The sequence below is a fragment of the Juglans microcarpa x Juglans regia genome, chromosome 6S, assembly GCF_004785595.1.
Source record: "Juglans microcarpa x Juglans regia isolate MS1-56 chromosome 6S, Jm3101_v1.0, whole genome shotgun sequence".
NCBI lineage: Eukaryota > Viridiplantae > Streptophyta > Magnoliopsida > Fagales > Juglandaceae > Juglans > Juglans microcarpa x Juglans regia.
In genome coordinates this window covers 14,785,776-14,797,638 of record NC_054605.1, presented here as the reverse complement: position 1 = coordinate 14,797,638, position 11,863 = coordinate 14,785,776, and the positions used below count along the sequence as shown (strand labels likewise).

General features: G+C 36.1%; 1 protein-coding gene and 1 pseudogene across 1 annotated transcript; one reads left to right on the top strand and one right to left on the bottom strand.

The window, feature by feature from the left end:
• Positions 1–1,125: 1,125 nt before the first annotated feature.
• LOC121236647 (14 kDa proline-rich protein DC2.15-like) lies at positions 1,126–6,811 on the bottom strand. Its single transcript, XM_041133083.1, has 2 exons — positions 6,680–6,811; positions 1,126–1,650 (listed from the first exon to the last, which is right to left on the bottom strand). Exons 1-2 carry the CDS (start codon positions 6,809–6,811, stop codon positions 1,243–1,245), a joined length of 540 nt encoding a protein of 179 aa, XP_040989017.1. The 3' UTR covers positions 1,126–1,242.
• Positions 6,812–7,217: 406 nt separating this feature from the next.
• Positions 7,218–10,618, top strand: LOC121237032 (annotated as a pseudogene).
• Positions 10,619–11,863: the final 1,245 nt, after the last annotated feature.

Genomic DNA, 11,863 nt, shown 5'->3' with positions numbered 1-11,863 from the left:
GTTTAAGGTTTAACGTGAGGTTTGGACAGTAAGATGAGATGAGATTGTTTTAGATAAAAGTTAAAAGTTAAATAAAAAATTAAATTATTTATTATATTTTATGTAAAAATTTATAAAAATTATAATGATGAGATGAAATGATTTTGATATCTAAACTAAGCCATTTTATATCACATTATATATCATTTCCACACATTATATATCACATTTATTTTTTTATTTTTTAGTCCTATTCTTCTTAAACTAATTGAGTTCTTTTATTCATCATCTATACACCACATATTTAGTAAGAGAAAAAAATAAAAAATTATATGTGGTATGTGGTGTGAGGATAATGAGTGTAATTTTTAAGTTTTGCCCTTAATTTTACAAATTAAGAATGTCATATTGACATTGTTAAATATCAACCCAAGTGTAAACAGTAGCTCCTCAACAGTTTTAGATAGCTGCTCCAAATATCAGGCTTGTCTCCAAATATCAAGATTTTCTCTAAATATCAAGCTTGTCTCCAAAATATCAAGTTTGTCTCTTACAGCCACTTTTAGTGTTTGTTTGTTTCTTGAGGCTTCTCCTATAAAAGGAGATCATTTGTAAACAAAAATAGTATCTGTGTAGAACATAGTAGATGGTCATTTGTAGAGATAGAGATAATCTTGTTGGAGTTTGTATATTTTGTACAAATACTTTGAAATCTACTGTTACCGCTACAGTAGACGTAGGCAAATTGCCGAACCACTTACATATTATCTCTATCTTGTGTTTGTGTGTGATTTTGGGTGGTTTTGATACAACAGCCATTGCGGTTACGTAAATCACGGCATATGTACTGCTTCGTGTACATACTATACATGCAGATGATTAGTCGACGGGCTCATGTATTATATGAGGAAAAAGAAAATGTTCACGAAGAATGCTATTGTCCTTTAATATATATCATTCAAAGTTGGCTTAAAAATTAAAATAGACAAGCTGCATGCATAGCCTGGACAGTTTTGTAAAGTAGAAATTGACGCATACGGATCACGTACGTACGTACAATTATTATAGAAAAGCTACTACAGAATTGAAAAGCAGTCCAAAGATACAATCAGAATTGTAATCCTGGGGTCTGCATTATTAACAAACACTTCATCATGAAGGCTAGGAGATAAGAAAAACGTACAAAAAGTAACAAAAAACACACAAATACACAGCAGCGTTACAAATCAGATAGATAGATCTAAAGAAGTCATGCATGCGTCGCTAGGCACATTGGAAGCCAGAGGGGACGTTCTTCCCACAAGTATTGATGAGCAAGCTAAGGGAAACGGGAATGTTAAGGTTGATGCCAAGAATGTTAGCCTTAATGGCAGTGCAGAGGCAGAGTGCAGCTTCAAGATCGATAAGCCCTCCAATTAGAGAGCAGCATGCAAGGTCATCTGGTGGGGTCCCAACAACTGCACCGACCGTTCCATTAAGTAGCTTGGCACAGACTCCCAGCTTCAGGGCGTCTATGGGGCAGCTCTGCGTGGTTGCCGGAGTAGTACTAGTACTCGGGCTTGGGTTAGGGTTTGGCTTATAAGGCTTAGGACAAATGTAGCAATTACCACTGACAAGGGTAAAGAAGAGAAGGTTGATGAGTGAGATGAAAAGAGCAGCTTGCAAAGTTCTCTAGCTCCGAACCCATCTGATGATGATCTCAAACTTTTACCTTACCCAAGTGCTAATCACTACTGACGTTAGTGCTGATATAAATGCGTTCGTGCAGTTTTGTTATGGAGATGTAAAGATGATCAAGCGCTATTTATAGCAGAAATTTAAGAGCAATACATGATGACTTCTGGTTTTACTTGAGGTATAAGTTTAACTAAATATAGAGAACAAGGCAGTGAACATGAATCGATGATCATGTGAATCAACATTGGCCGAGAACTTACTTAGCTGTCAACAAACCAAGGGATCGATTCTACGTCCGTAATATTATATAGTATGATCAATGGATCAGGAGTTCTTTCGAATCTGTAGATAATGAAACTGACGTACGGCCACTTGCCATTTTATATACGCAACAACCTAAAAATATTCTTTTTCTTTTTTTTTGAAGGAATTGACATCATGAGTACCCACACTTTTGTACAAGCTAGCTAGTATTATGTATATATGTGGCTAATCTTTATGGGCACTGTTCTTGTTGATTATAATTCAACATGATCAGTAGTTCACTGTCGTGTCACCCTCCCATTTCCACTATATATACCTCTTAGCATAGACGTGTCACCTCCCATTTCCACTGCATTTTATTATTTTCTTTCCAAAAATCTACAACATCGTTTGATTAAATTAAGTGGTTCAATTTAGAGAGATTAAGGCTTCGTTTGGAAACACAACTCATCTCAACTCATCATTACAATTTTTTCAAATCTCAACACAAAATATAATAAACAATTCAATTTTTTCAAATCTCATAACAATAATAATAATAATAAATAATATTCTAATAATATTTTATCAACTCAACTCAACTCACTTCAATATCCAAACGCACCCTAAATGCTGATATATATGGATTATTATCTGAAAAATATTATATAGACAGTTTGAGCAAATTTATATTTTTTTATTATTTTTTGTACTTGAAGCAAAATTACGAGTTTTGATACTCATCATCCTCACACACCACACATCACACTTATTTTTATTTATTTTTATTTTTTTAAAAAAAATTAGTTTTATTCTTACTAAATTAATTGAGTTCTACTCATCATCCATCAATCACACATTTAGTAAGAGAAAAAAATTAAAAATTAAAAAATTATGTATGATGTGTAGTATGAGGATGATGGGTAGATTTTTTCTTTACATAATCATTATTTTTTAAAATCACGTTAACTTATAATAGGATGAAAATATTAAATATTTATATTTTAAAGTTTATTAATGAATACTGCTATTTGATTGTGATTATTTTTCTCTAAGAGTAGAAAATGATTTTTTTTTAAATGAGATCTCATCCGAAATTAGTTAATAATTACTCTTATTTGATTCTGATTATTTTCCTCCCAAGAGTTGAAAATTTAATTTAATTCTTTTTAAAAGAAAAAAGGAAAGACACGTCTCGCTCGAATTTGTCGGCAAAAGCATGTTATTGCAAAAACAAAAAAAACTTATTTACAAAATTGCCATCTCCCGCCATCACGTCCACCCTCGAATTTATTTAAGACAAAAAGTTATAACCGGTCCATCTATTTTTCTTCAAATAACAGCCAACCAATAAAAACATGCCACACATCACTTCTATTTTATCATCATTGAACCCCATCACATTAGATAACAAAAATCTTCCTCCGAAATCTTCCCCCTGCAATTCTGCTCTGCTCCCCCCTCTCTCGCAATGGCATCGATAGATCTCCCCTTGTGATTCAAACCCCCCTCCCGGCGAACCCCCTCACCCATGACCCTCCTCCCCCATCTCACAGTTTCAGGCGCCATCTTGGATCCTCAAGCCGCTGCAAGATCATCTCCTTTTGTGCAGTGTCCAATCACGTCGACTTAACTCACGCCTGCCAACTCTTTTGCCATCTACCGCATCGAACCACATTGGTATGGAACACCATGGTCATTGGTCAGAGCTTTTTTCTGAGAGGGATGAATCCCTTAAAGCTTTGTCTCTCTGTACTGATATGCTTGAGAGTAGCTTCTTACCCAACAACTATACCTTCTCTTTCCTGCACTGGGGAAATGGAAGGATGTGGCCCAATTAAGAAGAGGAATGAGAAAGAAACCTGGATGTAGTTGGATAAAAAATAAGAACAAAGTGCATATTTTCTTATCTGATGATCAGTTTTCAGTAATTATTTTTGTATTTCTGCATGTAAAAGGGTATTTTTTTGGGTATGAAAAAGCTGAGATTGCAGGGTGCTATCTGGGTTCGCCTTGGGAGGGGGGGGGGGGGGGGGGGGGGGGGGGGGGGGGGGGGGGGGGAGGGTCGTTCTGCTTCATATTTTCTTCATCTGGTTTTAGAAAATTGTCAGAATTTGCTTACTTCGATTTTTCTTTATATTTTCTGTGTTCGACGACTGGAGGTAGGCAACGTCTTCTTCTTGGGCGGCAGTGCAAAGAGACAACTGGCAATGCAACGTCTTGCCTATTGTGATTCTGTGTGGTGAAGCCTAAGCAACTTATTGTATTTTTTCCTACATGTCGATATCTGAATGGAGGGTTTCTCTTTCCCTATTAGCAGCCCGACCGTTCTGAAGCATTTCTGTTTATTCAACTACCAACCCCTCTCTTAGTCTCTCTCTCTCCTTTCATTCAACTATTCATATGGTTAACTAGAGGTAAAAACCGATCCCCTCGATTTAGTTTTGTACAAAAATCGAAACCAACCGACCTTGCCATTTTTGGGAAAGAAAATCGATCAAAACTGATCGTGTAAGAGGGTGAAACCGGCCAAATGGTTGCCAGTTAGTTCACGGTCGATTTATCAGTTTGGGTCGATTTGGACCATTCTTTTTGGACATTTTTAAAACTCAGTTCAACTTCTTTTAGAACTCAATTTATTATTCAAGATCATCAATATTTTGAATTTTTTTAGCTAAATTTTAATTAAATTTCATTTTAAATATTCAATTTCTTTTTAATTTTAATGCCATGTATACTATTAGCAACTAATAATTACTACATATATACTACTAATATTACTTATATTTTATAGTCTTATATACTAATTACTAAATAACTAAAAATAAATAAATAAAAACTCCACTAGATGTTTATTGTTTAATACACATTACAAACAAAACCAAATTGTCTTAAACAAGTAAGCAACAATTGTTTTTGAATAAAATTTCACAAATCTTCATTCCTCAAGATTCCAAATAGATTCCTAATGCAGTCTTTGACTTTTCAGTCATCAATAATTGTGATGAACGATGCTCCGTTCTCTATATTGAAAAACATCAAATAATCAATATTAATAAATTAGGATAATGAAAAAGAAATTTAATTAAATTATAAAAGTAAATGAATATGAAAATTGAATGAGAAAAATATTACCAGATTCTACTACGTAGCTCTCAACATTATCCATGGACTCTCGAATATCAATTGGCGTTGATGGATGTCGCAACTAATTATGAGTACAAATAAATGTCTCAACAGTACTCGGAGCCAACAAACTTCAAAAATGATCAAGTACACGATCTCCCGTACTAAATGCTGACTCTGATGCAACTGTGGAAACATGCATGGCTAATAAGTCTCACGCAATCCTCGCAAGTATAGGATACTTAGGCTCATTAACTTTCCACCAGTTCAACAAGTCAAAAGATTGGTTGAATGCCACACAACTATCTGATAAATACCAGTCTATCTCTGTTTTGGCAGTTATAGATCCAGAGGCAATTGATGCTAGCAACCACTCATAAACAAAATTGTGACTCATGATTGTCTTCACCATCATTTGTGGGTGTAGATGCTAGATGGGAAACATGTTCTCCGCTAGTCGAGGTAAAACCGAACGTAGCAGTATACTCCGCATACAAGTCTGATAATAACTGTCTCACACTCGACACCAACTCTTAAGCCCGACTCTCATCATGAATTTTTTTCATGTGAAAAGTAAGAAACCCTAACTTACTACGTGGATCAAGGACAATTGCAACCAACAACAAGAAGTTCATCCTATCCAACGAACCTCAATACTTATCATATTTCATTCTCATGCTTATGACCATGTTCATCAAACAACTATTACCACTCTCACTTAGCATAACCAACTCTTTTTGGAGCATACAGATCTCTAAAAAATTGGTGTTTGTCGTGACATATAAAGACCTAAAAAATCGACAAATGGCATCATAAAACAGTTTCAAGAATTTCACAAAAACTCGCACTGTCTCCCACTCGTCAGCTCTAGGAGGCCCAATGTTTTCAAACTTGAAGTAATAGAGAAAATTATAGTCCTCACTCTCCATCCGCTTGAAAGCCTTCTCAAATTTTTCAGCCACCTCCAATATCATGTAAGTTGAATTCCATTAGGTTTGCACATCAAGGGACAACATGTTTTTACAATCAATTTTCTCTTTTTCTACACATCTCTTAAACTTGTCTAATCTTGCAGGGGAAGAGCGCATATATCTAACCACATTTCTAACCATTGTAATGGCATCATTACATTCCTTAAGACCTTCATTCACGACAAGGTTCAGAATATGAGTACAACATCTTATGTGCATATACTTTCCCCCCAACATATTCCCCGTAAAAAAATGCCTCAAATATGAAATTGCAGTATCATTTGAGCTAGCATTATCAACAATAACAGTAAATATCTTATCAATGCCCCAATGAAGGAGGCATGATTCAATATATTTCTCAATAGTATCCCCTCGATGATTAGGGATTAAACAAAAATTAATAATTTTCTTTTGCAATTTCTAATCACTATCAATGAAATGTGCAGTTAGGCACATATAATTAAGATTTTGTACCGATGTCCACGTATCAATAGTTAATGAAATCCTCATTCCCTCATCTTTAAACAACTTTTAAGCTTGGCATTTTCAGATGCAAAGAATTTTGTACAATCTCTTGCAACCGTGACTCGACATGGCACTTTGAATCTAGGTTCAAGCAACCAAACTAACTTCTTAAATCCTTCTCCTTCGACAATTTTAAATGGCAATTCATCGATGATTACCATCTCCGCAAGCGCCAACCTTACAGTATCTTCACTATATTTGTAGATTACAAGATTTCCTAACAAACTATCACTCTCTCCAACTGAGGATGAGTTCGAATCAAGATCAATTGGACTTGACGAAAAAGCCATCTAATGTGAAAAATATATACACCACGTCATTACACAACAATTAAAACAAACAAATAGCAAAAAAATCAACACAATTACACAGCAGCTAGTTTGTAACGTGGCAAACATCACAAGTCTAAGACTCTAATCTCGATTTTAGATCGCTCATCAACCTCACAAATTATTTCAAGAATCAAAATAATTTTATAACAAAACTGTCAACACAATATTAAATTAGCAAATGCCACACAAGTTAATAATTTGATTTTGATCTAACAAGAACACTCACTGTGAGAATTCCGAATTAGGTCTCGGATTTAATTTCACAGTGCAAAAGTTTGATCCAAAGTTTTTTAACCCTTACACAATAGATAATAAATAATTAAAAATATATGGACATAAATTGATACGACGATAAAGTTACAAAAACTGAAAATCATACCTTAAAAATAAACACCGGCTTGCGGCGGACTCCGTTGGGGTTATTTTAACACGCGGTGGGCTCCTTGAGGGGTACGGAATTGGAGTGGGATCACCGGGTTTGCGCCGTTTGCCGGAGGGACGTGGAGGCTGGGCCGCTGCCGCTGGAGAGTGGAGAGGGTGAAAATTGAAGAAGTGAAAATGAGGGCTCGAGAAGGAGAATGGAGAAGCAGAGAGTGAGGCTGGAGGCTGGAGGCTGGAGCACGGGTTGTTTAAAACTTTAAACCCTGGGTAGAAACGGCGCCGTTTGGACAGCGGCCGGTCGGTCGGTTTTTCGGTTTTTTTGCCATCGATCGTTTTTTTTTTTCACAGTTGGAGACCCGCGATCACTGACCAGAGCTGAAATTCGTAGGTTGCGTCTGGAGAGCCGGATGAGGGTGAAGAGGGCTCTGATCGACTTCATGCTTGTACTCAGAACCGGCCGAGCAGACAGGTTTGGTGAATACGATTTCTGATATTTACGGTGTGGAATTTGAGTGTAAATGGAAATGGAAATGTGGTTTTGCAGGAAAATGGTGAATTTGGGAATGAGTGAGTGGGATTTCTCGGGTTCCAGACCTTCGGGGTGGCCTCAAAAGGTGATTTAGTTTTTGTGTGTGTTTTTTGTTGCTCTCGTTTGGTGGGTCTTACTGTAGTCTGGGGATTGGCTGCGATTTGTGTTGTAGAATTTTGATTAATTCGAGTAGTGTTAAGTTGTGATATATTCAGGGTCTAGTCATAATGTTCAAAATAGCCAACTAGTTGGTGTACGCTCCCTCGACACTGACCCGATAGAAGGCAAGTCCTTTGTCTCAAAGAGAATGGTCTCGATCTTCTCACTTGGAGATTTTTTCTGGTGTTTATCTCTGTAAAAGCATTTCTTATTCAAAATTTACTGGTGACAACAAGCAGATAACCCTCTTCGGGTGTGATTGTGATCATTGATAGGAACTCTAGTCTTATTTTAAACACCTATTTGTGCTTGTATGTTTGAATGCGTTTGATCATTAAAAGGATTCTTTGTTCTCCATTCCTGCTATGCTGTCATGAAGAATAATGATTTGAAAGGTCAACATACCTTTTATATTGAGTATTAATTCATGATATAGGTCGTCCTCCTTTTAACTTTTGAACGCTTCTGTGATCTCTTCACAATATGAATGATCTGTACAATATATAAATACAGACTGTGCATGAGGGACAAGAAAAGGTTGAAGATGTTGAGCAACATGGTTGTTAGATTACCACTTATCGAAAAGCTTAATTTGATAGGAATAAGTAAATTTAATCTTTTAACTTATATTCTAACACTCTCTCCCATCTGTGGGTCAAAATCCCCTCAATAAATGGACCTGATACATGAAATATTTAGTTGAAATGGGGTGAAGTGTGAAGCTAAATTGAATAACTAAATTATATTCTAATAATGATTATGACCAAAACGTTGAGACGAAGAGGTTGATTTTGTTAATTCTCCTATTATAAAGAAAAATGATGGAATTTGTTTTTAAGATTTTCAGTTATATATGGTGGGACTGAACTCTTCTTACAGGAGAATGATGAGGAGAAGAATGGTGGTTGGAAGACTGTTGGTGAAAAGCCTCGAAAGCGGCCACACAAGGTTTTTTTATCCTTGCTCAACTCATCACCCTTCAAAAATGCAGTAAACTTTCTCTTGGTCCCGATAGATGATTTTGGGCAGTGTCATCTATTCTCTGTTCACTTCTCAACGGCACTATTCTTGTCAAGTTCCATTGTGTAGTTAGCATTACAAACGTTTTGGGGCTGTATGTGTGGATCTATAAAAAAGGTTTGTGTGTTTGTTTTAGAGAGAGACAGAGGGATGAAAATATTTTTTGGTTAAAAAGAGAGTAATTACTGACCACAAAAATGTTTGGTTTATTCTATTTTAGTAGTTTTTTGTTTAGATAATGAGGCTCCAGTACCTCGAAGCAACTGTGTTCTGGGGTTTAGTGATGATCTTTGGCTAGAAAATTGGACATGTTACCTTGAAATAGTACCACTGAACAATTTTGAAATAGTAAAAGCTGCATTTGGGAAACTAGGATTCACTATTCACAATCAATTGTGTAGGATTTTATAATATTCTTCATAATAAGAAATTCTGTTACTTGTATCATCAATTTCTAACTGATTCACTTGATCAACCTATTGACAGATTCAGACGGATCAGTGGCATGGATACAAAGGTGCTCCCACCGAGCAAGAATACTCTGATGAGGTTGAAAATGGTGCTTATTTAGAGCCCACTGAAGAGGAGCTTGCTGACCTGTCACAAGCTTGCAACAAGCTTTGGGAACTTGATATAAACCGTCTGGTACCTGGTAAGGACTATGAAATTGACTGTGGAGACGGGAAGAAGGTCTTCCAAAAAGAAGATATGGCACAAGGATGCCTATTAAGCTGGGTGAACAAAAATATATTCCAGAGACGTACTCTTTCTCGTTTCTGTTCTCTCCTAGACAATTATAACCCAGACGAAGGGTGCAAAGAAGTTGTATCGTCTGAGGAGAGGCAAGAGCAAGCTTCATTTATAGAAGAAATTAGTAGAACTGCACCAGTCAAATATCTTCACAAGTATCTCTCGTCCAAGGGTATTATAATCTGAGAACTATCAAGATTTTAAATGTATGATGACTAGTCTCTGGTTTGACCTCTATGGACGAGGTGGTACATCTGGTTCCTCTTCCGCTTTTGAACACGTATTTGTTGGAGAAATCAAGCAGCGTGGTGAAGAAGAAGTTTCTGGCTTCCACAACTGGCTCCAGGTGTGTGTCTTGCTACTCAGCTTTTCCTATGTCTGGTGTTGTAGGTTGAGGGGAGTTGAATGGTGTGGTGGGTTGGAGCACTGTTGATACATTTCACATATGAACATAATAAAGGATCAACTCCTTTGAAAATATGCCTACAGGCTGTATGAAATCTCCCAGCTAATACTATTGCTTTGTTGTCGATTAGTAACAAATTCAATCTAAATACGTTGATTATAAAGTAGCTTTTGATTTTCTCTGAAGTTGACTGTATTCAAGCACCCTAAAGTTTATGAACTTGTTAATTTTACGCGAGGAATTAAGGGTGAGTTTTAATCTTTATGATTTTTTATCTATGTTTTTTCCAGTTTTACCTAGAAGAAGATAAAGGCAGGGTTGATTATCAAGGTTACATTTTTCCCCGAAGACGTGGGCAAATTGTAAGTGACATATATATCCTTTCCTTCCATTTTTTTGCTGAGAAAACTTAAAGTTAGTTGAAGATTATAGATGTTAAGAAAAGAGGGAATATGAAAGGTGGAACCAGGTTATCATAAATAGAATAGACCTAGAAGTTGGGGGTTTCTTCTCTAGCTAATATATTAACATCCAGAATAAGAAGTTAAATAATCGCCCTCATCATATAGAATACTACAAACACTAACGTTACCCTCCAGACATCAGACAGATAAAGAATCTTGTAAACTACTTCCATAGGAGACTCTCAAGGTGACTGTATGATCTGAGTCACTGTATTAACTACAAAGGCCATGGTTGGATGAGTATGATACAAATAAATTAATCTGTAGAGAGAACTGCTACAGCCACAAAGAGATTTCACAAAAGTAAACCATTTTGTGAAATTCCTCTGTGGCCAAACATTTCTCATCTACAGATATTAATATCTACATTTATCCACTGGAGTACTCCCATCATCTTTTCTTAACTTTTCATCTTGCTCTACCAGGTTATTGAGTGCTTTACAACTAAGTAATGGTTAGATTAAGTACATACTTTCATATACAGATAAATATACCTTGTCTTGATTTGATCAACCAAATCCACTACAATATATAATCTCAATATTACCAATATGATGAACCAGACCCACTAAAAAATCAACATCGTGATGCTGATAGGTATGAAAATGAATGTGTTGCTTTACATATACGGTGACTGGCAATTTATCCAAGAAATTGTTAGAAATAGAAGTAGCTCACACTTTCTAATTACTATCATGGATTGGGAACAAATCTCGATAGAAAAATTGGAAATCATGGGGACATAAATTGTCTAACAATTTTTTTCTGTTACCTATTCCGACCTGCAGCCAGACTCCGATGCCCAGTTGCTTACAATTCAGTTTGAATGGAATGGGGTTCTCAAATCTGTGTCAAGCAGTTTGGTTGGAGTGAGCCCAGAATTTGAGATTGCATTATATACCCTATGTTTCTATATGGGCGGAGAGGACAATCATATTCAGTTGGGTCCATATCCGGTTAATATCAAGTGCTATCGTCTTGGAGACAGAATAGGTTCTGCATTTCCTATTGCAGAGTGTTGAATATCTGGTGGCAGAATCCAGTTATATATTTGTCTGCATGGGCATGAATTACATGTAAGAGAATACATGAATCAATAAGAGAGTTTTGGGAGTTTATGATGGAAGCCATATTTTTATGGATTTATTTATTTGATTTAATTGAAACCTGAAGGAAAGGCATTCCATTAATATTGAAAAAGGATGCTGCTGCAGTTATCTGCTTTTTTAATCTCACCTCAAAAGCATTATATATACAGCACTACGTACAAGTTGACTTGTCTTGGTGCGACGCATGAATTC